Source organism: Zonotrichia leucophrys, chromosome 6 (assembly GCF_028769735.1).
Source record: "Zonotrichia leucophrys gambelii isolate GWCS_2022_RI chromosome 6, RI_Zleu_2.0, whole genome shotgun sequence".
Classification (NCBI taxonomy): Eukaryota; Metazoa; Chordata; class Aves; order Passeriformes; family Passerellidae; genus Zonotrichia; species Zonotrichia leucophrys.
This window is the reverse complement of record NC_088176.1, coordinates 15,502,365-15,530,011: the sequence shown is the minus strand read 5'-3', so window position 1 is coordinate 15,530,011 and position 27,647 is coordinate 15,502,365. Positions and strand designations below refer to the sequence as shown.

General features: G+C 39.0%; 2 protein-coding genes across 5 annotated transcripts in view; one reads left to right on the top strand and one right to left on the bottom strand.

Moving 5' to 3' along the window:
• Positions 1-734: 734 nt before the first annotated feature.
• Positions 735-26,672, bottom strand: MARCHF5 (membrane associated ring-CH-type finger 5). Its single transcript, XM_064716106.1, has 6 exons — positions 26,196-26,672; positions 11,991-12,193; positions 8,038-8,168; positions 4,701-4,884; positions 4,115-4,281; positions 735-2,947 (listed from the first exon to the last, which is right to left on the bottom strand). The coding sequence occupies exons 1-6, from the start codon at positions 26,237-26,239 to the stop codon at positions 2,831-2,833; spliced, it is 846 nt and encodes a 281-aa protein (XP_064572176.1). The 5' UTR covers positions 26,240-26,672; the 3' UTR covers positions 735-2,830.
• The window catches only part of CPEB3 (cytoplasmic polyadenylation element binding protein 3), a 78,983-nt gene continuing 77,919 nt past the window's right edge, over positions 26,584-27,647 (top strand). For all 4 annotated transcript variants that reach the window (XM_064716105.1, XM_064716104.1, XM_064716100.1 and 1 more), the window contains exon 1: positions 26,584-26,740. In XM_064716105.1, the coding sequence (XP_064572175.1) occupies positions 26,683-26,740 (58 nt within the window). In that variant the 5' untranslated portion in view covers positions 26,584-26,682. The remainder of the gene's footprint in view (positions 26,741-27,647) is intronic.

Genomic DNA, 27,647 nt, shown 5'->3' with positions numbered 1-27,647 from the left:
AACCTTCTGAAGGCCTAGGAGCCATGGCCCAATGGGTAGTTCATCCCCCTGTGCAGAGCACACTTTGTGCATGTGTACTGGGAGCTGCCCTTCTGGAGAGTGAGCTGTGTCACTCAAGCTCTTGAGTAAGCCTTGAAATCAATTGATAAAGCCTATCTGGATTTGTCTATCTTAGAGAGAAGGGGAGAAGCACCTTCTGTGCATTACCCAATCACAGTGCAGGTAATTTGTGCCCTTATGTCCATGTAATGGCAGTCTAAGAGAAACCACGTTACTTGTAAGGGTGTACTGAGAAATGCCAGACAACATTTCATAGTCCCTGTCCTGAAAGCAATGGGACATAAATTGGCTATCAGTGAAAAATACAATTCCTTCAGCCAGTATTATCTTTCTTGATGAGGAGGGATTCATCTATTGCCCAAATCAACGCTGCACATCAGCCAGCCCAAAGATACACAGTCACTTCCCCACAGTTCTGTGGCACTGGAAGTTGCCCATATTACAACAGTTCTTTTGCTTTAAATGTTTAAGAAACACATTCCCCTATATCATTTATTCATCACTACAGAGAAGGAAAAAAAAAGTGATGTCAGACTTGAGTCTTAAAGTAATTCTTTCTTCATCACAAAGATGAAGTCCATCAACTCAAAATTAAATATATAAATCTTTAGGTATGCATTAAAACAAAACACTTTCCCTTCAGAAGTTTTTGTTCAACTGACAAGTACACTAAGGAGTGTAAAAAATATTTATTCAACCTAATTCAACATAACTATAATTTTCAATACTTAAAAACAAGATTTACAGATTAATGACCTTTAACCACTCATGTGAAATCATCTTACAGTCCATACAGTATTTTATAATTGTATTTTTACAATAGCTTTAACTTCCAGAGGAGACAATGAGCTTTTCCATTAAACAAGTTTCAAACCCACTAATTTGCATCATTCAATTCTTTCCATGAGACTTTAAAAAACAGTAATAAATTGCTTGGAAATATATACAGTGAAGACCACTGAAAAGCTGTTTTCTTGAAACGAGGAATTCTGTAAGAAATACATATTATATTGTTTCAAGACTATCTTACAGAGTGTAGCAACTTTCAGAGGCTGCTACTCAGTTTAGGTTTTATATAAAAGTGAGCCTACTAAGACAAATATAATTAGCAGACTTACAAGGTTATAGTAATTCTTCCATTACAGCAAGAGCCTCAAAAGTATTTGATATTGATTGAGTGTATAATTTTTAACACCTGTATAGGTTTTTAATACTAACTGGCCTTTATATACACTTTTGTACAGTTTTAAAATATTACATCTTGGTAATTAAGATAAACATACTATAGAAAAGGTACCTTACTTTGAATTTCTCCTAACATACATTATTGCAGTCAAATAGGAAGTCCATTCTGCATTTACTTCATTTCTGGTGAAAAGAAATATTTACTAATGAATAATTCCACTCAAGTATTTTTAAGCTATTCTTCATGCATTTGACATACTAATATGAACAAGAGAAAACTCGGAGAAAAACAAAGAAATTGTTTTTAAGAAAGAACTTCAAATACGAAATCCAGATTAGGTCTGGTATGAATATGCAATATTCAAATTATGTTTGTCAGAATTTAACTTCACAAAACAATCAATTTCTGGTGAAATTAGATTTAGAAATACGTCAAATAATGGAAGTGCTAATGTCTCCCTCAACTGACTACTTTAGACATATGGGAACAGTAAAGCTTACTGTATAAATAAACTTTATGACACATTGAAGATTTATCCTGTAGTCCTTTACAAACTGGAGCCCGTTTACCTTAAGCCCAGGACCCTGTGCAGGATGCCCAGCTCAGGTACCCAGAGTGCAGTGTCAGCCCCCTGCAGGCAGCACTGCCAGCAGAGCCCAGTCCTGAGCAGAGCTGAGTTACACTCTCGGCTCTGGCTGCTTCAGGGGATGCCCTGCTGGCACTTCACATGGAGCTTTAGTGTTCAATGCTGCTTTCTCACAGGCTTCTATGGGTATTTACACAACATAAAGGAATATGGAAATTAAACAAGTGTTCTAATACTTAACTACAAAATAAGCAAGTGAAATTTATTTCCCCCTTGTAATTATTTTAACTGGAGGAAAAAATGCAATCCAGCACCAGTTACAAACCAGTAAAGCCATGAGAAAATTACACTAGGCACTGCAGAAGATACAACAGGACACTGAAAATTACCAGTAGTAAAATAGTCACCTGAAAGCCATGCTAATTTTAACACCTAATACTTAGGTGGTTAAAGCTGACATCCAAGTCCTGCAGAGAGTGATCTATCTTCTGCTTTCTCTGTCATTTGAGTATTTCACACTCCCTGTTTGATACCAGCAAAACTCAAGGAAAATTATTTCTCCTTGGTAATGACTCACACTCCCCTTCTAAAGCAATCTCCCTTCATTGTGTGAAATGCTAAACTGAATGACAGCGTGGGTACAAAATCACCTAGAGAAAAGACATTTGGATATAGCCTACCTAACTACACTTAAAATGTTCTGTAGTTGATTCTTTTTTTTTTTCCATTCAGTATATTGGCTCAAAGAAAATAATTCAAAAGCCTATTGCCCAACAGAAATACCCAAAAAATAATGAAAGCCAAATCACATTCTTAGGTTCAGTGGTTGCTGAAAGGATTTACCCTGCCACAAGACAGTGCTTTATTGTATTTAAAGGAAAAAAAAAATAGAGGAGCAGCAACTTATCACAATTTTCCACTACTGTGCAATAACAATGGAACCAATACAACATGGAAACCTGTTAGGTGAGACTCTGTGACATCTGGAGGTTACAGCCTTACGCTCCTTCTTGTTCAGGATAATTTAAAATTTTGCGGTGAGCTTGGCGCAAATATTGCTGCTGCTTGAAGTAAACCTTAAAAGCTCCTTTTATAGCAACAAAAGCAATTCCACCCTGAAATAAAAAGATATTTTGAAAACCTGCACAGTTCAGTGTCATATCACTGCAAATATTCTTAAAAATTTCCAGTCAGAGAAGATTTGTTTTCTATACATATGGTATTTTCTTCTAAAGATTAACTAATTAGTACAGTTTCAAATGAGTATGTCAAAGTTTTCTGTCACAATGCACTATTACAGAGGTTAACGTTACTTAAAGGGATTACAGACTGAATCTATAAAAGATTTTATTTCCTTGGAAGTCTCACCAGTATTCTAAATTTTAAAAATCAAAATCTTATTTCAATAACAAAGCAAATGCAGATATGTATCTGCTTTCCTCCCTTCTCTGAATGTATACTATACAAGGCACAAGGAATAGTACTGATAACCATTCTATAACTAGACTGTGAAAAATGGCACTTGCCAAAAGTGGGAGTAAAATAAAATCTATTTTTGTAAAACAACCTTTTTTCCCTCTAGAAAGCTTTACAATATGTTTATCTAAGTCTTCAAAATGAGACACCAAGAAGCTTTTAGTTTGCATGAACATTTGCAATATCACTGTTTGATCTGCATAAAAGAGAGGGGTGCACAAACATGCAGGAATTGAAAACGGGCTGTGGTGACAGTCAGATGAGCAGGGATTCCATATTACCAAACTCAGTGTACTTGTCCTTGAAAGGCTGCAACCAGAGAGGTTATTCACAAAGCAAGAGATTGCCATTCCCTCTCCATATGAACTCTATGGAGAGTTAATTTTGCTCTCCTTATTAAAATAAGAAACAAAGAGTTTCTCTCCAAATCAGTAAACAAAAGCTAATATGAAAAGGTTTATAATATAAATCCCAGTCTTCCCTTACAGAGACTGCTCTTAAAAGATGCTGGCTCCTCATCTTCACTGTCAGCATTAATTACTGCTAAGGCCTGCTCTACTATAGTGCCAGATAAAACTTTCATCCTTGTCATGAACTAAGATTAGTTTCAGTCATAAAGAGTCTTTCACACACATGATGTTTGTCCACTGCTAAGACAGGCAACCTTAAGAAAACCCTTCCTTTAATCAAATACTGTTCTGAAAATTCCAGATCAATTTGTGCTCCTTTTTCCTTTGCCTCCCTCCTTCACAACCCTTCATATTCCTCTCGTATAATAATTTATGAAAGAGAGTATTGAATCTTACCAAGATTGTCCTTTGTAAATTTGAGTTAACACTGCTGAACATCAGCTTGCCAACTATTGTGGCAATAGTAGGGAAAACTAGAGCTCCACACAGAATCCGTGTGGCAGAGACGTGATCTGCCAGGGGGTTGGCCTCTGCTGGGATACGAGGAACAGGACATCCAATGCCTGAAGGGAGAAGAAAAGGTTACATGGCCTATACTGCCTCCAAAAAGAACACAGAAAGTGCATTACTGCCCACTCCCCACTCCAGTACAAATCTACAGCCAACTGCTTTGTGACAACTATCCCTCTTCTCAGTGAATATTCTGTTTCCATTCAACGACTGCAGTTTTACTTTCAAGTAAGACCCATGACTTGTAGTAGCTTGTTTTGTTTAAAGCCTGAACTGAAACCATGCTCCTGCTACTCCTGCCACACCCATCTCAGGACATATTACACAAACACAATCTAAACAGAATGACCATGAATTAGAGGAAAAGTGTTAATCAACTCTACCTAAAAATAGCAAAAACTACTTGCCTATCCCCATCTCCTAAAGGCAGAAGTTCAATCTTGGCATTTCTTTTTTAATTGAATCACATTACCTGGAAATATGCTGTTCAAAATTTGTAGTTTATTGGAGTATTTGCGCCACAGTCTGAGCACATAGTCCTCCCAACGGATCATCTTGCCCAGTATCAGCATGACTGGGATAGTGGGAAGGCCAATCAAAAGGAATAAAGGATCAGCTCTCTCCATCACATCAAGACCTTCTTTGTGACCCACAACCTAGAAAATATGCATATAGTTGACAAATATAACAAAGGCCACAACAATGTTACAATGTACAAATGAACAAAAATGTAACTTAAAAAATTGAGTTTGTTTGAAGCTGCCCACGTGTTTTAAGTTAAAGAAAAAAAGAACACTGTTTTACCTAATTTACACTGTTTTCTCTTTGTATCCTTGGTTGCTTATAGAGGATAATGCAGGTGAGCTAGCAGCCCTGTTTTGCAAACCATTATTACTGCAGAGAGCTGTAACAGAATTCCCGACCATCTCAAGAAAGGTTTCATGTGTTTCTGTGTGAGTAAAAGCCTTAACATCTGAAACACTAATAATACAGCAAGCTTTCCAAAAGGCATTTAAGAATTTACAGTTTTATAACAATTAATTCTACACTCAGAAACTGATCAGACACTACTGTTCATAGGATAAATTGATAGTAGGTACCTCAGGATGTTTTTATCCATATTTTGTGGTTTTTAGGAATACCTTACACAACAGAGATCACAGTATTTAACTATTGTTTCTCTGCACAATGCAGGAAGATGAACATTATTTTCAACTGTAGTGGAAATAGCAGCATATCTTCACATGTACCTTATTTTCATATGTAGTTAGTTCAAAGATTTGAAAAGATCATTATTACTGCTGTGTCTGTACCTTTCTGCTGATATATAAAAAAATTAATCAGATTTTTCCATTTATAAAATGCAGATGTTACAACTGCAACAGAACAGTTCCTTATGTCTTTTAAAAAGTACATTGCTTTAATTTTAAATAAATCCAATAGGACTGAGGATAAAAAATTACATTAGAGTGGTACATATCCTCTAGATTTGTCTCAATTTAATCAGTATAAATGCTAATATAGTCCTTGAATTGCTTCCAGGAAGAACAGGCTCTTTCATGACTTTTTCTGTAAGAATCTGGTAGGACTAAAAACACTAAAATAATAATTATGTTTGTCAGGCACTGGATTTTCTCATGTGTTTCCATTGACTTCTTGTTTTCCCCACAAGTACAATAACTTATCAAGTCTTCAATTGCACAAAAATTAGAATTAGAAGGTAAGAACATGAAACAACAGCAAAATTGTAAAAAAGGAAAATAACAAACCCAGTACTTCTGGAATAGGTAGGACACAGGGAAGAAGCTACAGTAATGCACCACAGTACCTTCCAACTGTACACTTTTGCCTTGCTCTGAAAAGCAATCCATGTTACACCTCCAGAACAGGAAGCTGTGTTATATACCACAGCCTCTAAAAACAGGCATAACCAATATTGCTGCTGCCAACAGATTATTCCTGAAAAAACATTCAGCGTTTGTCTTCCAGCTTCTTCAGTATCTTCTACTCAAGCTGTGAAGTCTGACACTATCCTTTTTCTCCTTATAGCCATTGTCCATCAAAAATGCATCAGTATCTTGTCTCTTTCTGCTTCAGATTATTGTATTTCTCTGCTTTCAGTAACTCCATCTGACTTGTTAGTGACTTAGCTACCACAATGTCAATTCTGGATATATTTTTCTGCACCTGAAGTCTAAAAATAGCTTCTGTGCTTCTCTCTGGCCCTTCAACAAGGGAAAAGAGTCTGAAATACATCAGGAGAAAAACTGCATTAAACCTAGCAAGGCTGGGGTGGCAAAAGGGTTGGAACAGTTTCCCTCTACTACCCACTCAGTCTGCTCCTCTACAAGCAAAACTAAATTACTGTCTTGCCCAGCATGCCATCCATACAATCAAAACATTAAATCATGAAAATAGCTGATTCTTCATATCTGGGATTTGACCAGCTGCCTAAACTAATGTTTACACAGATCCTCACTTCAAAAGCAAAACAACTTCAGAACAAAGCATTTATTTTTCCATCTGGCTGCAGAGCTCTAGGGCAGCTAAAAAGGTCACAATTTCCTACAGAAAAAGAAGATCAATGTAGCAGTGAGCAAGGAGAAAAGGACTGATGCATTTCCAAAGCCTCGCTGTATTACAGATGGTTGTAATGCTCCTGTTGGAGCCACAACAACGAAATATGCAATGAAAAAATACTTAATTGCACCACTCTGTAATACACAGACTCACCCTCTGGAATGGAGGGGGCACTGAAAGCCATTGCACATCACCTATGCAGCTGCTGACCCTTGGCCACACTGGTACAGGGAAACTGCACCCACTCATTTGGGCTCCATTTCTGCTTTCAGATCACTCAGAGCCTGAACCAAAACAGCACACCATCTTCACAGGGCAGGGCAGTACCACACATCTCAAGGACTAGTGCCAAATGACTTATGAGAGAAGAACCACGTTGTATATTTAAAATTAGAACTGTGTAGAGAGGTATTTATTAACATATTGGCTTGTTAATTCTATCTACAGCTGAATTAGCATCAGAAATACTTTTATGCCTTCAGGCAAAACCCAGGTTATAGACTTTAGATAGGAATCAACAACTGAAAGAGTAAGGAAGTGCTTCTGATTGTACAATCTCTGCAAACTCTGGTCTGTGGTTGAACTAGAATCACCATTACCAAGTCTTTCCATAGGTAACAGGGTACCACCTGTCAACATTACTTTTCTATTTAAATAGTAAGTTCACAAGAACAGAAGCAGGAAAACTATTTTTCCCCTTTCAACTAATCGTACAGTCTGAAGTAATTAAAACATTAATTTGCAGTGTTTTGTATTTCTTGTTTATGAATGAATTGCATCATTCAGAGCATGTATTTTCCTTTATACAATTAAAAAAAAAATCACAATATCCAGAAAATAGTTTACCATCTTTCAATTTCAACACTTTGAATGTTACTAGCAAAGTTTTTCTCCAAGTAAAAGAAAAGATTACATCTCCTGTCTTTACTGAAGATACTCATTATTGGCAGCTAGGTGGTAATGGCACCTTTTCCCATGAGAACAGAATTGTGTTCACCAGTCTGCCATACACAGGGCAGCCAGCTAGAGCAGCAGTGCAGTTTGTCAGCTGCAGACTGAACCATGCCCAACAGGCAGACTTGCAGTTATAAACTATGGCCGGTTAAACATGAAAACCCATCTTGAATTGACTGGTAACTGCACTGAAAGCAGCTAAGCACGTTTGAAGCCAAGCAAAGAGGAGTCAGAGTGCCTTTGCTCTCAGGGGAGGCAGGAGAGGGAAGCTGTACCTGCATGACCGTCACCGCCCCGTACGTAACGGCTGTCCAGTATATGGAGCCCACCATGATTCCAGCTGCAGCAAAGGGACATGCCTTTGAGATCAGGCGATCTGCAAGATCCAAAACGTAAACAACTGGACCTATGATAAAGGAAAAGTAAGGTTTCAAGAGAGATATATATATATAGATACACACAGATAAAAGCATACTGTAGAAAAGTCAGCATCTATCACCAATAAGAAAGAACAAACGAGGCAAAGTGCAAGTCTGACATACCACACGTGCTGTTTAAGTGAATATATATAATATAATATATAATTAAAAAGCTATTAAGCTACACTTGTAACTTCTGCCTACCTACCATTTCATTCTTCCAGGAGATTGATACACTGCTTAAAGCACTAATTTACCCAGTGATTAGCTTCCTTTGTGTTGAGTAAGAATTGTTCTTTTGTACAAACCACTTTAGGCTTAGTGCCTTTTTTATTTGTTAGATATTTTAGTTTTCTAAAGGAAAAAATACCGATTTGTTGTAATGTACTTCATGTCCTTATCTTTGACAACTTCACCTGAAAATTCTGTCACTAAACTATCCTGCTATGTAGTAAAAAGCAGCAGTTAATACAAAAGATTCCTTCCACTGGAAGAAGCTGCATTCAGTATGTTTAAATGATCACCTCTCAAAACACTGGAGGAAAAAAATACTCCTATGCAGGTTATTCAGTGCCTTTGACAACAACACATGAATAGGTTCATTGTTCTGTCTATGCACAACTGCACTTTCCAGACTTACACAGGGCAAGACAATAAATACCCTGACTACCTTTGGTGAGGTAAACAAGGGCAATGCCTGCATCTTTTCTTTGAGGGACTGCAAGAGTATGAGTGAGGCAAAAGCCAGAACACTGAAATGTATACATGGAAATGAAAACCATCAGCACCATAATCCACATTACTTTTGTATTTGTCAACAAATTCTACATACAGACTGTCCTCCCACAGCTCATATGCATGAGCAATTCCTGTGAGCTCCTTCTTACTTTTTCCTACCAAAATCAGTGAAAATTCTCAAAACCAGCCTACAGGCATTCCTCAAGTTACTAATCCTCCATGTCTCTCAAAGTTTACCCACAGTGACAAAATTGTGACTCCCATTTCATGACTTAGTTAGTTCTTTTTCTAGAGAACAGCTCTACTGAGAATGCTTTCAAAAACCCCAGTTCCACTCAGCTCAAGTCAGCTGGTGGAAAAAAGGCAACAGGAACATCCAGTTCAACTCTTAATAGTTGTGTTTGACTTTCCAGAACACACTTAAGAAGGTGCTGAGATGTCTATCAGTATGCTGGAAGTAGCAACAAGGTCATAACTGCAAGTACTAAATGCACAGTAGTTTACACATCTTGACTGTTTCCCAGAGGCACTGAAAAAGTTGTTTGGTTTTACCATTTTGAAAACTTATGTTTGAAGACAGGAGACTCAAATGACACTGAAGGTTGCCTTATAACACAAGTACTAACAAATTACACCTACTGATACTTATCATTAAGAGAAACCTGGCTAGAGAATCAGGTATTGAATCTTGAGAAAATACTAGAAAAAAATTATTGAAACAATCTTTTAATTAGGCCTTAGGAAGGAAGTAGTGAGAAAGGAGGACAAAACTAGTTTTGCTTTTTAAGATGGTAAGGAGGAAGAAACAGAAAAATAAATATCACTGATACTCAAATTAAAGAAGGAAATATGAAACAAAAATATTTTTTATTTTGAAAAATAGATCATGCTTTAAAGAGTTTTTTTCTGCCAAAATGTTTTCTTTTTATTAAACTGAAATAATTATCTAAGAGATTCTTTGGTTCAAAGTGGTAACAATATTTTTTCTATTTAGTGAAAGTACTTGGAAGAGCAGAAAACAGCTCACAGGAACATAATTATCACCAATCACCAGAACTGATAGGCAGTATCAAATCTAAAATGGAATTCTGATTTTGAGATATTTCATGAGAGGTTGCTTTGAACTAGTAAATATACAAAGAAACACCCACCGTTACTTATATTCACTGATGTCTCCTCAAGTTGATATTACTTCTAAACTACAACCATAAATTAAATTTTGTGATGAGGGTATCCTTTCACAGAATTTTTAGAAAAAAGTTTCCAGTAGTACATTAAGGGAAGTCTTAAAAGTAAGTAAGTTTCTGAACTGTGATGCCTCAGGGAAGGGTATGACAAACACTGTCTTCAAAAGAAGTGTTCCAAGGCTTCTTGGAAAATTCTTACTGTCCTTACTCTGCCTGGTGTGACCCTGACTGACTTGTAGTTGAATTGTGCTGGAACAGCTTTGGGTTACTAGAAAGAGTTACATAAGGGCAAGACTGGCTCAGTTGTTTAAGGCACTTCAAGGTCATGGCTGATGTTCCATGGACCCAGATTAATTTCCCCGCTCTACTACCAATGTCTTGTGTACTTTTAGACAGGTCTGAATTTTTATGCCCTTATCTTTAAAAATAGAAGATGGTATTATGAGGAAAAACACATCAAAATACATGAAGGGAGTCTCATATACCTGCATGCAAGAACTGAACAATGCCATGCAAAAATTTTAGGCCATCTTCAGAATGCAGGAATATTGGAATCTAACCTTTCAAATACAGTTTGCCACAAACTGCAGGAACAAATGAAAATGCCTGTTATGTTAATGTATCCTGTCCAAATTATAGTTGCCACCCATTTTCGCCATTGTCAAAATAAAATGCAAACACATCTCACATTACAATTTCATCAGTAAAGACACAAACAAGAATTTCAAACAGTGGAAAGTTTCGTGGTGCGTTCTGTGTCCAGATGGAAACCCAGTTTTCTTCCCAAAGCCAATTGTAAATGTTATTGTTTGATGCCTTCTATTCAGCAAAGCCAAAGTGTGGCTGTTATATGAATAACTTGTAGTAAGTTTCATAAGGGTTTATGTATCTTTTATATCAACAATGCAATATTGTTGTGTATATTTTCTTTCCCATTACTCAGTGTTCTATCATGGAAGTAAATGTCATCACTCAAAATTCCCTTGACACCTTAATTTCATCAGCCCTTAAGCTACTAAGAAAGAGGTCCTCTCCCAAAGAACTGACAGTGAGTTATTTTCAGCTCTTTCATTACAGAAGTAAGATACTTTAAAAAAATCTTCTTTAAAATCCTCTGAATGCCTGCACTCAATTACTACATCACCCTTTCTCTAACAATCAGTTTTACTTTTAAACAAAATTTAGGTTTCCATGGCAACATTTCATTTTCTTGGTTTGCTTAATATATCCGATAGAACACATGGGCAAAGGAGGGCTGAAATAACAGCAAGCACTGCTAATTTAAATAAATGTAACATACTGTGCATTATCCTACTTGGCTACTCAAGTAAGGGACTCTGGGAGACCATGTCCAACTTTTTTTTTTGACCTTGACAAACAGAGCTACAGCAGTACCAGCAATCATAAATATTCTGCCTCGTGATCACAGGGCAATATTGTCTCAGAAACACCTCCTGACCAAAGTGAAAGTATGTTTTTCCAGTAATGCCACATGCTGCTTAGGAAATTCTCCTCTGAATTTCCTCTGATAAGTGTCTCTGCAAGCTGAGTCAAAAAAAGGATGTGTTTATGTGCTGTGTGGCAACTGCTGAAAGAAGTCACCTTCTGCTCAACAAGAAAAACAATCCCATCAGCCAGGAAATAACTGCAGGTCAATCACAAGATTTATCTATATACCTAAGTGGAATAGATCCAAAAGTTTTAGAAGGTATTTAACTAAGCCACCAAATAGGATGCAAGCAGAATATAAAGTTATTTCTTTCTGTCTGGGAAAGGGAATAGACAAGTTTCCAACAGAAGTGGTGCTCCGAGCACAAGAAAGGGGAAAACAAAGGAAGGCAAGAACAAATAAATAAGCAATAATTGAAATGATGAGTATCTTACCTAGCTTTGGAAATACTATTAAATACTCTGCATTGCACTGAGGACAAGCAACTCTGGCAGTGCTGTTTCCTCTCTGCTTCTCATCCACCCAGCGCTGCAGACAGGTCTGATGCACCCATTTGGTGGAGCCCCTGCAGCGGCAGGGCCGCACCCACTCTGCTGTCCGATCATCCTCGTCCGTAGCAAAGCAAACCCAGCAGCTCCTGCAAGCACAGGAAGGAAAAACAAAGCTGTTTGCTGCTACTTTTACATGCTAAAAATAAACATTCACATGTGAAAGCATACAGCTTGAGAAAATGTGCATCTAGAGGAGATGAGGGTTATTACTTCACTCTTAATCACCAGAAGTGTAAGTATTTTGTACCGGTTTTGCTATAAAATCAACATAATAAGCATAACTTTTCAGATAGCTAAACAACTGCTTTATACATTCTGAATTATTAATTAAAATTTAGATAATTTATGATTAAAAAGCACTGAGACTATAGTCCAACCTTTGAATAATTCAACATATGGAAAATCCATATTTTTTAATGTTTTATCATCTCCTTCTACAACATTTTGGTAAGTTTTTTTAATTTTAAAAATATAAGATCAATACTGTAGTCTGTTACTTGGGAAACTAAGTCCAATCCACTTAAATAATAAAACAACACAAATGATACAATATACCACAAAAAACTCTAAACAATTATATCAAATTCATTTGCTCTCTTGGAAAAAATGTTTAGTTCAAACAAGTTGACTTTGTACAATATAAATTAAATTACAAAGTACTTCAAGAATACTATTGGACCAGTAGAGGAGGAAATTTCTGCTTTTGACAATTATGTGGGCATAAAAATTCAAATATATTAATCTGTAAGGAGAAAACACAGGACTGACAGTCTATACAACCTCACCTGAAGTGAGCACAGAACCAGGAACTCCCAGATATCTGGTCTGATGATTAGGCCAGACTTTTGGCCAACTTATAAGACAAAGCAAAATATGGATCTAAACTAGGAAAATATCAGATATGTTCAGCCAGTAATTTTTACTGTGAAACAATTTGCTAATTCCCATACTGAAGATACTGAAGTTTACATAATAAACCAGAATCTAGCAAAATAAGAATATTACTCTACATTTTTATTTATATATATTTATAATGGTCTGATTTTAAAAAAAATATTTTATGCAAGTCACTACAATCATAGTTAAACCCTTATAAAGGAGCACAGCAACAGCCTCCTTATAATTCAACCTCCAAGACACAATCTAATTAGACACTGTGACCAAACTGAAGTTTAACATCACAATTTTGATGAAGTTTTGTTCTCTTAACAACTTGTGTAGCAACATTAAGACAAAACACTAAAAGGTTTCTTATCTGTAATGAGTAACAGACAGTAACACAGTAACTGAGGAAGAAGAAACTGAGAAATGCTCTGACTCTGGTAAACAAAACAACTTTATTATTTGAGAATAATGATTGTAGATTCTATGCCAGGATATTACAGTGCTCACAATGCTTTTCCTCTCACTTTTGCTTTTGTTTAACTCCTCTGAGGAAAAGGAAGGGGGAATTTGCAATGGGAAATTTAATTTTGTCCAGCTCCAACTTCATGACATGAAAAATATTGTTGTCTAACAGCTTTGCTTTTAAGACCTCGCTGTTTTGGGTAGTATTCTATTTGTAAATTGAAAGTGTTCCTTTACAGAAGAATAGCCATGCTTTTCTAATAGAAATGCCTGTGCCTATCAAGTACTTGCAAGCCATTCTTTAAAGCATGAAATATTTTTAACATCTACAGTAGTAGAAGTATGTTGAAAAAGCTGCAAGTGTGTCAGAGCAGAAGGCAACCTGGAGCAATTTTTTACTTGTAAAAAGGGAATATAATTGAGCACATTGTAAAAGGCATACATACAACTGGCATACTTGTAAAAGGGAATACAATCTGAGATTCAGATTCCAGGGAAGACCAGAGAGAAAGCAATTTAATACTGAACAATCCATAAAATGAACCTGTAATGTCCACTTTTAATTACAGAACACATTATCGTTGGTACAGATGTAAATTTAAAGTGTGGTGATCTAAAACTAGAGCTTTTCAGTTGATGACATCTGGAATCAGAACTGTAGTTTCTTCCATTCATCTTAATGGGAAGGTAAAATCAAAGGCTGACTTATTTACATTAAGAATCCCCAAATTTACTTTAACAACAAATAATACCACACAACACTACTGATAATTGTTCCTCTTCAGAAGTTTTTTTCTGCATTACAGGTAAACATTCACTCACTCATTCCATATCCTATTTAAATCTACAACTGCACTGAATTTGTAATTCAGATTTTTATTTATAAATTAAAGGCTTCACAACAGAGCTAGTTAGGTCTAAGGATACCATCACAAAATGCAAGTCTAGAGTTTATTCAAATAATGACAGATTTAAGCATGAACATAATCTTGCTACATTGCAATTTTAACTGAATTTGTCCGTGACAATGGTTATAGATTGAATTCTGTTCTCAAGTTCTCTGTCAAGGTTAGTAAGTCAAGAAAAATATGCACCTTTTCTTTAATTGCTTCTTGCCAGCCAATCATGCTTGAAAACCTGAAAGACCTATGAAATGAGTAACAAAATCCTTCACAGACTTAAACCTTCAGCAAGTCATGAATAATGAACAGTAAATTCCCTGTATACTGTCATCAGCTTTATCTCTTTCCATTGACAGCAGCTGTAGCAGAAAGGACTAAATAAAACCATTTCAAAACAGGTATCTAGGCTCTTGCCAGATTTTCCATTTTCTTGTACTGAATAAAATATGACCTTGATTCTTACCACTGAATCAGGCTGCTACTCAGATAACCTGAAATAGAAAGGGCTGAAAAGGTGGAACAAAGCATTGTTTCTGACAGAAACTCGAACCCTTTTCCTTGATGACTTTCTACATTGCCAAATCAATAACACCAATATATTTTTCCACACTTCCTTGGCTCAAAAAAAAAAATCAAAACAAAACATACAAAACTCCAGACCATATCACTATTGCAGCTCTGAATATAGGGTTACAAATGCCTTTTAGATTCAGCTCCCCAGCAGATGAAGCTTTCCTGTCTCAAAAATTCTATTCTGACCCTGAGAATAAAGCATTTTTTGGATCTGTTTTTTTTTTTCCCTCTAACAAAGCCAACTCTTTTCAGGGCACTGCTTGTATTAAGAGCAAAGCAGTTGGGGAGAAAGCTGTATAGAAGATTAGAGATCCTACACTCCAAATGTTACATGACTAAGAAACCAAGGCCTGCCTAAAACCAGGTTCCTCCAAAGCACAAGTTTCTTACCAGTAAGGAGCTTCTCTCTCTGGTACCTGCTTGGAGCTGCAGCTCCAACACATCCCTGAGACCTCCAGGATCAGACATACCTAGACTGCTCTGCTTTTTATTGAGCTACACCCCTTCTAGAGGTTACTTTTTTCCAAAACCAGTCTTGGATGGGAGGGAAAACAGTGTTTAATTCATGTTATTTAAATCAAATCTGACTCAATTTGTGAAAGCTGAATCCATCATGAAACAGTTTTGTTTTCAAGCAGGCATGACTGTGTAAAGCAACACAAAAAAGCCCCAAAAGCCCAGCAGGTATCCTTGTATCCACAACACTTAATGGAAGATGACTGGATAGACTGGGACAGTACAGCTGTTTTATGATCTGGTTTCAAATATTCAGTACTGAAGTAGGAATGGAAACATCTTGGAATTTTCCCCCTTATGTTCAGTGGCATACAAATATGAAGGATCAGTAATACCAGAAAACTTCTCAGAATAGAAAGCCCTATTTGACTTTTAGATCTAACTCTTACCGTGGGAAATGCAAATTTGAACATGCATGATGTGCTCTAGAATCATGAGCTAGAAACACATTTTCCCTCTCATTGCAGTGCATTCACAAAACAAAACATTTTCTGCATTTCTCTAAAATCATAAAGCTCTGTTCCTTAAAGTGGCAGGAATTTGCTGATATCTTGCTGCAAGAGTAAATCATCCTTGTCCTGCTAAACACAAGGTGTCAGAGCAGCTTATTGCAATTGAATTTCACATCCAAAAAGAAGAAAGTGAAAAGGCTGAAACACAACTGATAACAACAGTAGCACAGAGAGCCAAGTCAGTGAGGGGTGAAAAGGCACCTTGAAAGAAATGACCAAAAGCATTCCAATCACTAGCCATAAAAAAGGCACTGTTCTAAAGGATGACCCACAAGTCTGCTGTTTGGAAAAGGCAATTTTTCATGAGCTTCTATAACAACTTTTTATGCATAGTCTATGTCAACAGGTAAAATATCTTGGATGATGAACAGGGATAAGCTTTACACTAAACTTGCCAGCTACACTCTAAGCACTACAAGATCATGTTTAAGTTGGAAGACTAGGATGTCAGAAAAATGGAGTTACCAGCATTAGGCTGCGTTGGAGCTGGTTGGAATTTCAGCAGGGGGACAGCAAACTGTTCTTTCAAAAAGCAAGAGAAACACCTCATTGCAAATGCTACCACTAAGCATTTCCTCCTCCAGAGTGTGAAGAACCAGCAGCAATAAGATCTTGTGCTAGAGGCACACTGCATGGTCACAAGAGAATGTAAGCCCAGCCTACAAATCCCTGATAAAGGCTACAAAGGAATAACCTGAGAAATGTTCACAGAGGAGATGAAGTGCCAGAAGAGATGAACCCACCTGTAGGATGGAACACTGCTCTTTCCCCAGTATTTTCCCAGCCATCAAACACACAAAAAAATACTTTATTCTTCAATCCAACACCTGCCTATCAAACTCCAAACACCCTTCCACTATCTTAACAGGAAAAACACACAAGGGAAATACACTGAGTGAAGAACAGACACTGGTGCAAAAATAGTGGTCTTGGATGCTCCTTGGGGACTTCAGAGGGTGCTTTTAAGGCAGCCCGGCACAGCAGCCATATGCCAGCCTGTCTCACTCAGCCAGAAAACATGCTGGCACTTTGAAACAAAGTCTAAAATTCTCAAAGCAAGTCCTGAAAGTCATCTGACCATAGACCCAATTCTGCTCTGCCTAGTCATCAGGGATAGCCTGCAAAGCTGAGTAAAGGAGATATTGTTAAGAGCCCAGATAGAACAGTAAAGACACTTTACTACAAAAGCAATGCTTTCAACAGAAACAGCTCAAGTACAGAAAATCAAGCGAATGTTGGTGTGAACACACGGTCACACAAGTGGTATTTATATACAGGCTCTGACTTCCTCTAACCTCAGGATGACATCCTATAAACTAGATTTTAAAAAGCTTTATTAAAAGCATGTGGATAACTGAAACTCAGTAAACAAACCCATTAAAACCCCACAGAATAATTAACTAGAAACTGCACCAGAAAGATCTACTGATTATCAGAAGTTCAGTTCAAGCTTTATTATATTCTTAATTACAGCTTAAATCAAGGGGAAATACTTCACACTAGAGTTCACTGCACTATATAAAGGCAGAGATACAAGTAAAGACAGTTTCCCAAATCCTGCTGGCTGCTTTCTAGCTTGTGGATAAAAATACACCTTTGACTGCCAGGCATCACCTACTGTGCTTAAAATTGGCCTTATTGTTTTATGGTCTTTGCTTCTAGCCAGCTTAGAATAAGGAATCCCTCCTCAGATCTAGCTATCTTGTGTTTTGGTCTCTAGTTTGCCAAAATCTAGACTGTCAGTAAAACAAATTAGCTTTCATTCTGAATAAATTAAATTTTTGCAACCAGTTATTCACACGTTCCTTTCACAAAGTCTCCAAAATCCAGTTATCTTAAAGGTTTTAATATTACTGTACTCTCACTTTTTTAAAAGGAAAAGGTGAGAAATCAAAGCTTGGTGGCCTTGCTATCGGCCTTGAAATATGCAATGAATTTTGATGTTAGAAATATTTGTTTTACTTCCTAAGTAAGGGAGGAAAACTGGGGCCCTTCTACACGTGCACAAAGGACAAATCAGGAAAAACAACAACTTGTACAACAAGCACTTTATTACTAAAACATTATACATTTTTCTAACTGAACTCTTATTAATGTATATTAGCAGCTTGGCCTACAACTAACAATTTAAGCTACTGAGTGCCTGCTGGGGTGGGTAACACTGATTCTCACCAGCCTAGGAAGGAAAACAAAAGTGACTAAAACTAAGTGGAAAAAGAAAAACCAACCAAACAAAACCTAAACAAAGAACCACATATACACACACAAAACAATTTACTTCCAAAATGGAAACATGCCTTGAACAGAAAGTTGACATGTAGTCAAGTACATACATAGCAAATAGTGAAGAATTCTAATAGCATTAAGTTAATGCTTTAAATATTTAATGGTTTTTTTATAGTGCAGACAGCATGATACAATATAGGGAAAACATTTTCTCATGCCTTGTTTGACAAATCTGTCAATAATCACAAACACAGGAGATGTGAAGCAACTAGGAAATTATGCATTAGAGGCTATTTAAAGTTACTTCCTTGAATGTGACTTAAACATTTTAATTACTTATTAATTACCTCTAAGATGACCAGACTCCAAATGGAGACAAAAATATGTAGTTTCTATAACCAACAATGCTATTTTGCACTGGGGGAAAAGGGAAGGGATTGCATCAGGTGCTACATGTACAGAATGGATGACAGATGCTCCAAATACCAGGAGCGACCTACAAACAGCACAGACCAAGGCTGACCTGCCTAAAACTGTAACCACCCTGACATTCAGCTGTTGCTGTGATGAGCAAATGGAAAGAAACACAAAGTTATTCACTGAGTCTGTATCATGGGAGCTCAATCTCCTGCAGCCATTCCCAGTCAGTTAATGCAGAAGTACAAATGGATCTTTAGGCACAGCAGCTTTACTTACAGAAGTAAATCCATTAGCATAGACATCTGTTAGAAACTAAACATGGTTCCTTGCTCTACATTCAATTTTGAGGGACAGTACCTGAGAAATAGAAGTTTGATGTTTTTTATGTATTCCTAGAGAGTTTCATGGTTCAACTGACCATACAGGGTAAGCAATCTTCCTGTTGAGTTCTTCCAAAGAAAAGAGAAGGAAAAAAAAAAAGGAAGTGTAGTCCTCCAACTCCAAAGCAAGCAAATTGCTTTGAACTCAAGAGTTTATGACAGATATTACTCAAGTTATTCTCAGTTTATAATTTCTATTTTTTACCAGAAAATTTACAGTATAAGAGAACAAACCAAAAAGCTCTACTTAAGTCAGTCATCTTATATAATCCTAATAATAAAAATTGGAACAATTTCTGACCTAAAAATTACAAAAAAATTTAAATGCCAACAAGATAAATTCTTGGGATGTTAATACCTCAAGAACAACAAAAAACACCTATGAAATGTGGCAGACATTGAAAATTTGGAAATGTCTTTACTCTGAATAAATGTGAACAAAAGTGCAAGGTGTCTGATGGCAACACTGAAGTGACTCTCCTGGACAAGCTGTGCAACTGAGTGCGTGACTCACCAGCAGAACAGTCACAAGCACCCTGCACACGGGCTGCTGCAATTACATCCTCACAGAAAGCTAACTAAATGTTGGCACATTTCAGGCCAATAAAAAATATCCACTTCTAAACAAAAATATTCACATTCCAGGAGCACTTAGAAGAAACAAATGAGAAGAGATCTGGAAGGTACATAATGACCACACAGCAGGTTTAAAATAGAAGGTCTTGTCTTTTTTAGAATGTGAAGAAATAATTAATTATATCAACATGGCTTAAAAAAAATAGCACTGAATGCCAGCCCCTCTTGTCCATGACAACTCTTTTATTTACCATCTTCCCACTGCTTTAGCAGTTTCTTTTACTATGTGCACATTGAAGAAGAGCTGCATGGTCACAGGAGGAAACAGGCAGAGATACATAAACTGAGAACTAAACAGTCCATACTTTCCATCAGCAATCACCTGAAAACCTAGAAACACTAACAACACTTATCCAAAAAGTTGGTTTCTGTGAAAGTTGTTTCCAAACATAAGCACATACAAGGATTCCCTGGATAGCCCTTAAATCAACTGGTATTTACTTGTTATAGGGGAAACTATTATACAGCAGGCCATTTTAATTTTTAGGTTAACTTAGAAACAAATGAACAGCTAGCTCCTGATTTAATATAACTTCACTGCATTTTTTTAAAGCAGCATTTAGAAGTGGATATTTTGATTTTAAGTTTTCTTATCCTAGAGTAGCGTTAGGCAGGGAGTGTCTAATCCTTCCCCCAGAACATCACACAAAAATCCTGAGCATAAGCACTTCCATTCAGTTTTAGAAATTTTTGACAAAAAGCACTCATATTAGCATTAACATGACAGGAGCAAAAATTCTCAAGAGAAAAAAGCAAATTCCCAATCCAACTAGAGAGGAAGTTATCTCAACTTTTAGGTAAAAATTTCAGAGCTGGTGCTAAAAAAGACCAAGTGCAGATTTGCTAGAAGGTGCCAGTGGGCTGTACCTCCCCTGTGCTTGAGTTCTGCAGTGCAAATGCTGCTGTGCTGTTTTCCCTTAAACTGGGATTGCATCCAGACCTGGTATCACAGAATTACAGCTTGGAAGGGGCCACAGGAGATCTTGTCAGACCTCCTGCCCAGGACAGAATCAACACCAAATTCAGAGCAGACAGCAGAGCATTCTCCAGCTGGGTCCTGAAAAGCCCCGTGGGCCAAGATCCACATCTGCACTGGGAACTTGTTCCCAAGCTCAACTGCATCATTGCCATCCCCACATGCTGAAAACTTCTGTTCAAATTCCCAGCTGACTCTCACCATCCTGCACAACCTCCACAGTCCGTGTCCTGAACAGCCTCCTTGCCAGGCAGAAGGTCATCAGGCCTCCCAAGCCACCCCTTCTCCAGACAGGCTTAGCTCCTCCAGCTTTTTCTAGTAAGTCACATGCTCCAGCCCCTTCACCAACTTATGTAATCTCAACAGTTTCATTTAGAAACATCAGCCAGATGCAGTTTGCTTTAACCACTTCAGACTGACTCCTCTTATTCTTTTGCACTGGCAATGAATTTGCTACTTGTGGTAAACTACAAATGCCAGTAAAAACATGAGCAAGTCACACACTCTTTTGATAAAGGTAGGTATTTATATCCTATAAAGATCCAGTACTTTGGCCCATTCTGCTGCTGAGGGGAAAGCAAAAATGTTCATGAGAAAGCACTTATTTTCACACCAGGAATTTTCCACCCTCTTTGCAATGCAGAAAGGCCATAAGCAGGTTGAGATGCCAAAAGCACCAAACACGCCTAAAACAGCTGGCATATTTATTACCACTTTAAGGATTACTTTAAGAAGTTGTTGCAAAATTGATATCTTAACCTTTTGATATTTGTCTGTAAATTATTATACATATATTTATTCAACACATTTGCATTACCTGTCAGAAGTTTCCATTTCAGTGAGCACTCACAGACACCATGGCAAAGGAAACCATTAAAACTTTAAGCACTATTACAGAGTCTGAGCACTTTTATATGGAAGAGATCAATAAACAGGAGTTTGTACAGCCTTTTTAGATAAAGTGAATGTAACAAATGAAAATATTATCTGAATGCCTTCATAATACATGGGATGCCAAGAGTTTGAGTACAAAAAATTGTAAGTTTTCTCTCAGGAGTTTCTTCACACTTAAATAGGAAGAATAATTACCTACTGTCTGCAGGGAGAAGTTAATTGTTAAGCAACGACTAAAACACGTCCATTTGTTCCTAAGCATATCAAAAGAGACAGAGATAGAAAAATAACATACATTAGACAAGAGTCAAAAGGTTAAGGCAGTTTATAAACAACATGCTGACACCTGTATATTTCCCATGGGCAAAAGTCAATGTACAGGTGTGCATCAAGTCTCCATTAATCATCTTCACTGGTATGACACAGGAAAAAGTCAATCTGCATAAAACTTTCAGGATAAAGTGAAGCAAAATACTAAGGGATGTACCTGGGATGAAGCAGTAATGAGAAAACCAAGATATTATAAAGCTATTACTGTTTCAAACTTTCTTTCTTGAAACCCACTCTCCAAGATAGGTGTGATTTTGCTTTTTCCATCCTGTATCAACATCATCTTTCAAACAGTTGGGCTAAGGACAGGGAAAAACAGACTCCTTGTTTCCTTGGGGGAGATGAACTCAGCACAGTCCATTCTCTACTCTCACACAGCCTTTCCTTCTAACCCACTCTCAAGGAAGAACAGAAAGCCAGGTACTGCGAGACACTGAGAGACTTCAGCCAGAAGTTAGGAAGATCTCTCTCAAAGCAGTTTAACTCTGTTGTGAAGAAAGAAAAGAATTACTTGAGGTAGGACAAGGAAAAGAGACGTGCTTAATCAGCAGGAGTAGAACAAACAGACTGAGTAACTGCAGAGATGGCATTCTGTAAACAATAAAGATAATACATAAATCCCATACTGTGTTTTATGTTGCTTATTACTCTGCATTATCTTATCTGGGAACTCCACTCCTAGAAAGAGTCACTCGTGTGTCAACTTCCCTCAGTGAGAGAAATCAGAGCACAACATCCAGTACAAGTCTAAGATGTTCAGAATAAACATCTTCAATCAAGGACCACCCTGCACCAATTACACTACTGAGATTGCAGCATCAGGGTCATAATCCAAAACCCTGTATTAGCTTACTAAAGTATCAACAATTAACTGTGCAAATAAAACTAAAACAGTGCCTGCACTTTCAAAGAAGGAAGGAAATGAACTGATCTCAACACAAACACCACCACAAATGGTGACTGGAATGGAAAGAGAAACTGAAAGTCATGTACAATACCATACATATTCTTTATTCTTGGAAAAAAAAAAAAAAGAAAATTACTATGGAATCAGATGACATTTCAAAAACTGAAATAGAAAATCCAACACTATTTTGCAATTTTTGAACTACAATTGCTAGCATTTTCCCAATAAATCAGTGATCTGGAAAGAGAAAATTTAATTGCAACAGCACTCCCCTCTAGATAGTAAGAGCAATTTCTAAAGCAAACTACAATTTATTGTTTAATTGCTTTTAAAGTCTACCTGCAATTTCAGCTCTCATCTCCTTTGAATAGGGAATGGCAGAGACTTAAAGCCACATCATCTTGCTCCAGTTTTTACCAAGGATATTCACCACAACTGAGCAACTACCACCGAGTCAGAAAATTAAGAACGCTAATTCAAAAACTAAACCATGCTAAAATGATCACTGTGTTGATTCTTCAGCAGGTACCTGCACAAGCCTTTGAGAGATTATCCATCAAATGTTGACTAACACCTCTACAGCCTGAAGTAACGGTGAGCACCTTCTGGCCATGGTGGCAAATACACGGACAGAAGGGAGCAGTGTCTTTAATCTGGGTAGTACATGAAATACCACAAATCACTGCCACAGCATATGCTTGGAAAAACAGAACCCCAGCCATTCACTGGCATAACCAAGTGCAAGAGCAATCCACACACAATCCAACTGAAGTCAAGAGAATAAAGCTTAAAATATGAGTACATTTTAGCATTACAGCTCACATTAGCAGCACATAAAAAACCCACTGCCACATAATTTCAAGTTTTAACGAAGATTACTATAATTCTGTAATTTATGCATTAAACTAACATGAACAAAGGCATTAAAATAATGAAATAATAATAAAATCTCAGCATTTAGCCAGATTACTAATACCTGCCTTAAAAGTGTATGCATTAGTCCAGAAATATGGGGTTTTACCACAGACTGAAAAGATTTCTGCTTGCAGAAAAGGACAGCATTTCAAGAATTATTATCTGGAACTGTTATGTGAACATGAAAGAGAAGAAAAAAAATTACAAGAGGGATGGAAATTCCAATTTTCAGGCTAGAAAAGATGATGCCAATCATATGGATTAGTTTCCTAAAAGCTGCAGATGAGACAATCCACAATGTAGAGTCACTTCACTGTCATGCCTCTTGTATTTATGCTACAGCCAATCTTCCAGGTAAGTATAAAATCCTTAGGTAGAAATTTTGAGTAACTGACTCCTTACATTTTAACAGCTATTTACCTTCCTTACAAATCCATGGGTTGCTTCCTAGACTGAATTATGCAGGCAAATAAAGGATGGAGCACAAAATACATCAAAGAAAGAAGAATCCCAGGCAAGAATGTGGTGATGCTATCAAGTCAGTCCTTGCACTAGAGAAACCCAACTTTACTAAGGAAATAAACCTGTAATCATACAGGTACAGAATCTAAGAGTCAAGAGAAGAATCCAGCTGTTCCCTCTCACAAACAGAGAATCAAAGAACTTGCTCTGGGAGCTCTGACCCTTGTTCACAAAGCAGTGCATGCACTCAGACCTACAGCAACACCTAATTCCTGATACAACAGCATGACACCACTCTTGGTGGCCATCTAGGCACTGGAAACAGAAGAAAACCCTTCTTTTCCCCTTCCCCAACTATTAGAATCCAAATGAAAGTCATCTTCACTGGAAAGCTGTTTTCTGCATCCTTCAGTAAAAGATCTGTATTTCATTTTAAAGTATGCATTTTGTGTTAAGCTATAATCATTTGCAATCACTGGTTAAGATTTTGCATATCACACCTCCTTTTATGCTACTTAGGTACTTCAAATTCTTTCCCTGCTGTCCAATTGTTTTACATATCAAGCTACTCTAAGCATACCAGGAAAAGTCTTTAAAAAGAGCCAGAGACACAAATTATAATTTGACAAACTTTAAAGAATACAAGAATATTAAATGTACATCAAAGCCCACATCTCTATTACAGGTAACAACTGAAGAACAGTAAACTGGTTTGGCAACCAGATAACTAATTTCCCTTTCTCTTTTTAATTAACTGTTTAATTCAACTGTTGGTCACAACAAAGATTATAAACACAACCTCACAGCCACTTCCCAACAGGGTGAACCAGGACTTCAGAACCAGGACAATAGCCATGGGCATCAGGGCAGCCACAGAGAGTATTATGGCTTCCTTGGACTCTAAATATTACTAGACCACAAAACTCAGGATGCAGATGAAAGTTTGTTGTTTTGTTGGTGTTTTTATGCTTTTGTGTGTTTTTGGTTTTTTTTTTTTAGTTTAAGAGGAGTTGATTCAGCAATACTTTTATAACATAAATAATCCACTTGTCATCTCTTACCTTTTCAGTTTTTCTAGAACACAAACTTTCCCTCCCCAAATCACCTTTATCCTCTTTCTATATCAAACTGGAACTTCTCATTCCCACCTTCCAGGCTGCACAAGTTCCACCCCTGCCTCCCATAGTTTGTATTTCCATCACCTGCCTGATGACAGGCTGTATTTCATTAAACACTATTTCCTTAGAGGCGACCTGGAAAGGACAAAACCACCAGGGCTCTTTTTGATTCCTTATGATGAAAACGTGACAGGTTCATCGACAGAAGCCTGACTGCTTCTGGATCTCCACCTTCTGAGATACCAGGCTATTACAATTCCTGCAGTAACAGGCTGTGAATGTGCTTTATTGTTTGTAGGAATAGATTGCAAGGGCTTCATAGATGAGTAGAAATTACACTTAAGGAACCTGAAGCACTCAATGGAACAGGATGAAAGGGTTACGTATTCAAATAAAAGCATATATAGAGAAAACAAATATAATAAGTAGAATTTACAAGTTAGTAATTATAGACGAAGACAGATGCTTAAGTCATAATACTCCTAAGGTTGTAATTTTAATAAGCGCTCCAGAAAGCAATTAAAGGCTTTCTTCCGATCATAAAACCAGCAACAAAACACACAAGGCCGGCTATGCTTAGGTCATCTTTTGGTGCCTCACTTGACGCGCACATCAGTGCGTTCCCTTCCCGGAGGCTCTGCTGGGCCCAGGGACGGCTCCCGCAGCCCCCGGCCGGCCCAGGGCCCGTCCCAGCCCCGGCTCCCGCAGCCCCCGGCCGGCCCGGGGACACACACACACACACACACACATATACACACGCACACACACGCAGCTCCTGTTGGCCGAGGGCTGCGGGAGCGATCCCTCCTGGCCCTCAGCTGCCCGCGGTACTTTACGCGCTGCTGAACAGCGTTGGCACTTCAGTCAGGCCACCGAGGCTTTTAGAAGGCAAAAATCGAAACCGGACCCGCGACACTCATCCCAAACCCGCCGCAGGGGGTCACAGGCCCAGCCCGAGCGTTCCCTCCGCGTACCTGTCCATGGTCTGCGGCAGCGCCAAGCCCGTCTGCTCGGCCATGGCCCCGGGCGGAGGAGCGGGCCCAGCCGAGGGCCCGGAGCCTGACAAAGGCGTCACGCGTGCGGCGGCGGAGAAAGGGGAGCGAACGGGAGGGCGGCAAATCCGCCCTTCCGCGGGACGGCCGGGACGGCCCTTCCCTCGTTCGGCAGGCGGGACGCGGCGCAGGGCCGGTGGCCGGGGCAGGACGGAGCGCCCGGGCCGCCGCGGGGAGAGGCGGCGAGCGCTGAGCGCAACCGCGCCGCCGTCACCGCCGCCCGGCCCCGCAGCGCGCCTGCGCCAAGGGCAGGGCTCGAGCCCGTGCCCGGAGCGCCGGGAGCGCTGGGAGCTGTAGTCCCGCTGTAGTCCCGCCGCGGTGCCGCCGCAGTCCTGCCGCCGCTGGGAGCTGTAGTCCCGCCGCCGGCGCGGGTTTAAAGGTCCGGCGGGGCGCTCCCCCTGCCCTGCCCATGTCTCTCCTCGCCGCCGCCGTCGCGCAGTCGCTGCCCGGCTCCGCGCGCGGGGCAGGTACGGGAGCGCGGCGGGGTGACCGAGCGGGGTCTGCGGGGGGAGGTCCGCGCCCGGCGGCTGCCGCCCCTCCTGCCGCCCCCCGCCGCCGGCCGGGACCGCTCACGGGTGGAGGGAGGAAGGGAGGGAAGGAAGGAAGGAGAGGCTGGGCCGCCTGCTGTGCTCCCTCCCCGCTGCCGCAGGGACCCCCTCGGGCAGGAGCATCTCCCGTTCCCTCCCCTGCCGAACAGGTGCAGGCGGCCCCCGCCTCGGCTCGGCCGCAGGGCCCCGACCTGCCCTCAGGGCGGGGGGACCCTGTCCGGTGCCAGCCCCGACCGGGCTGCTCAGAAAGGCGGTGGCTGGAACGGCGAAGGGAAATGAATCCGTTTCAGTGGTGGTGTTGTCGATGACAAGGACAAGCGCCCTTGTAAGTGGCACTTGGTGCTCGATGGAGGCCCGGTGACCACTGGTTTCTATGTGCAAGTGGGGTGAGGGATAGCACGGCCGGTGGTAATGGCAAAGCTCTTTTTTGTTGGTGTACTTCCAGATGGGAAAAAAAATAATCCTTCTAAGGTGATCTTGGAATTTGTTGTATGTTAAGAAGTCAACTTAGAGCATCACAATCTGGAAAAGTGGAAATTTAGAAGCTGAAGAGCCTTTCTAGAGCAAAGAGGTGGATAGTATCTGGAAAGAAGTTGCCTTTCCAATTACCTCCACCGTCGGTGTTTGTCTCCTGCCTCCACGTCGTGCTCCCGAAGCAAGGGCAATAGCCTGTTTTTCAGAGGCTGTTGAGACATGACAGACTCTTGGAAAGATTAGTTAGTAAAAATCAACTTTTCATTTTCCTTTTCATGTTATATTTTTAAAGAATAGTGCTTATTTGCTATATGAAACTAGTTCCTCTACCTTGCGTAAATTACCCTGCAGT

Excerpts from the sequence above, each read along its gene's own strand:
- MARCHF5 (XM_064716106.1), bottom strand. The coding sequence starts at position 26,239 with ATGGCCGAGCAGACGGGCTTGGCGCTGCCGCAGACCATGGACAG. Across the intron at positions 12,194-26,195 it reads CTGCCGCAGACCATGGACAG|GAGCTGCTGGGTTTGCTTTG; the intron begins GTACGCGGAGGG and ends CTGTGCTTGCAG. Across the intron at positions 8,169-11,990 it reads AATAGTATTTCCAAAGCTAG|GTCCAGTTGTTTACGTTTTG; the intron begins GTAAGATACTCA and ends CCTTTATCATAG.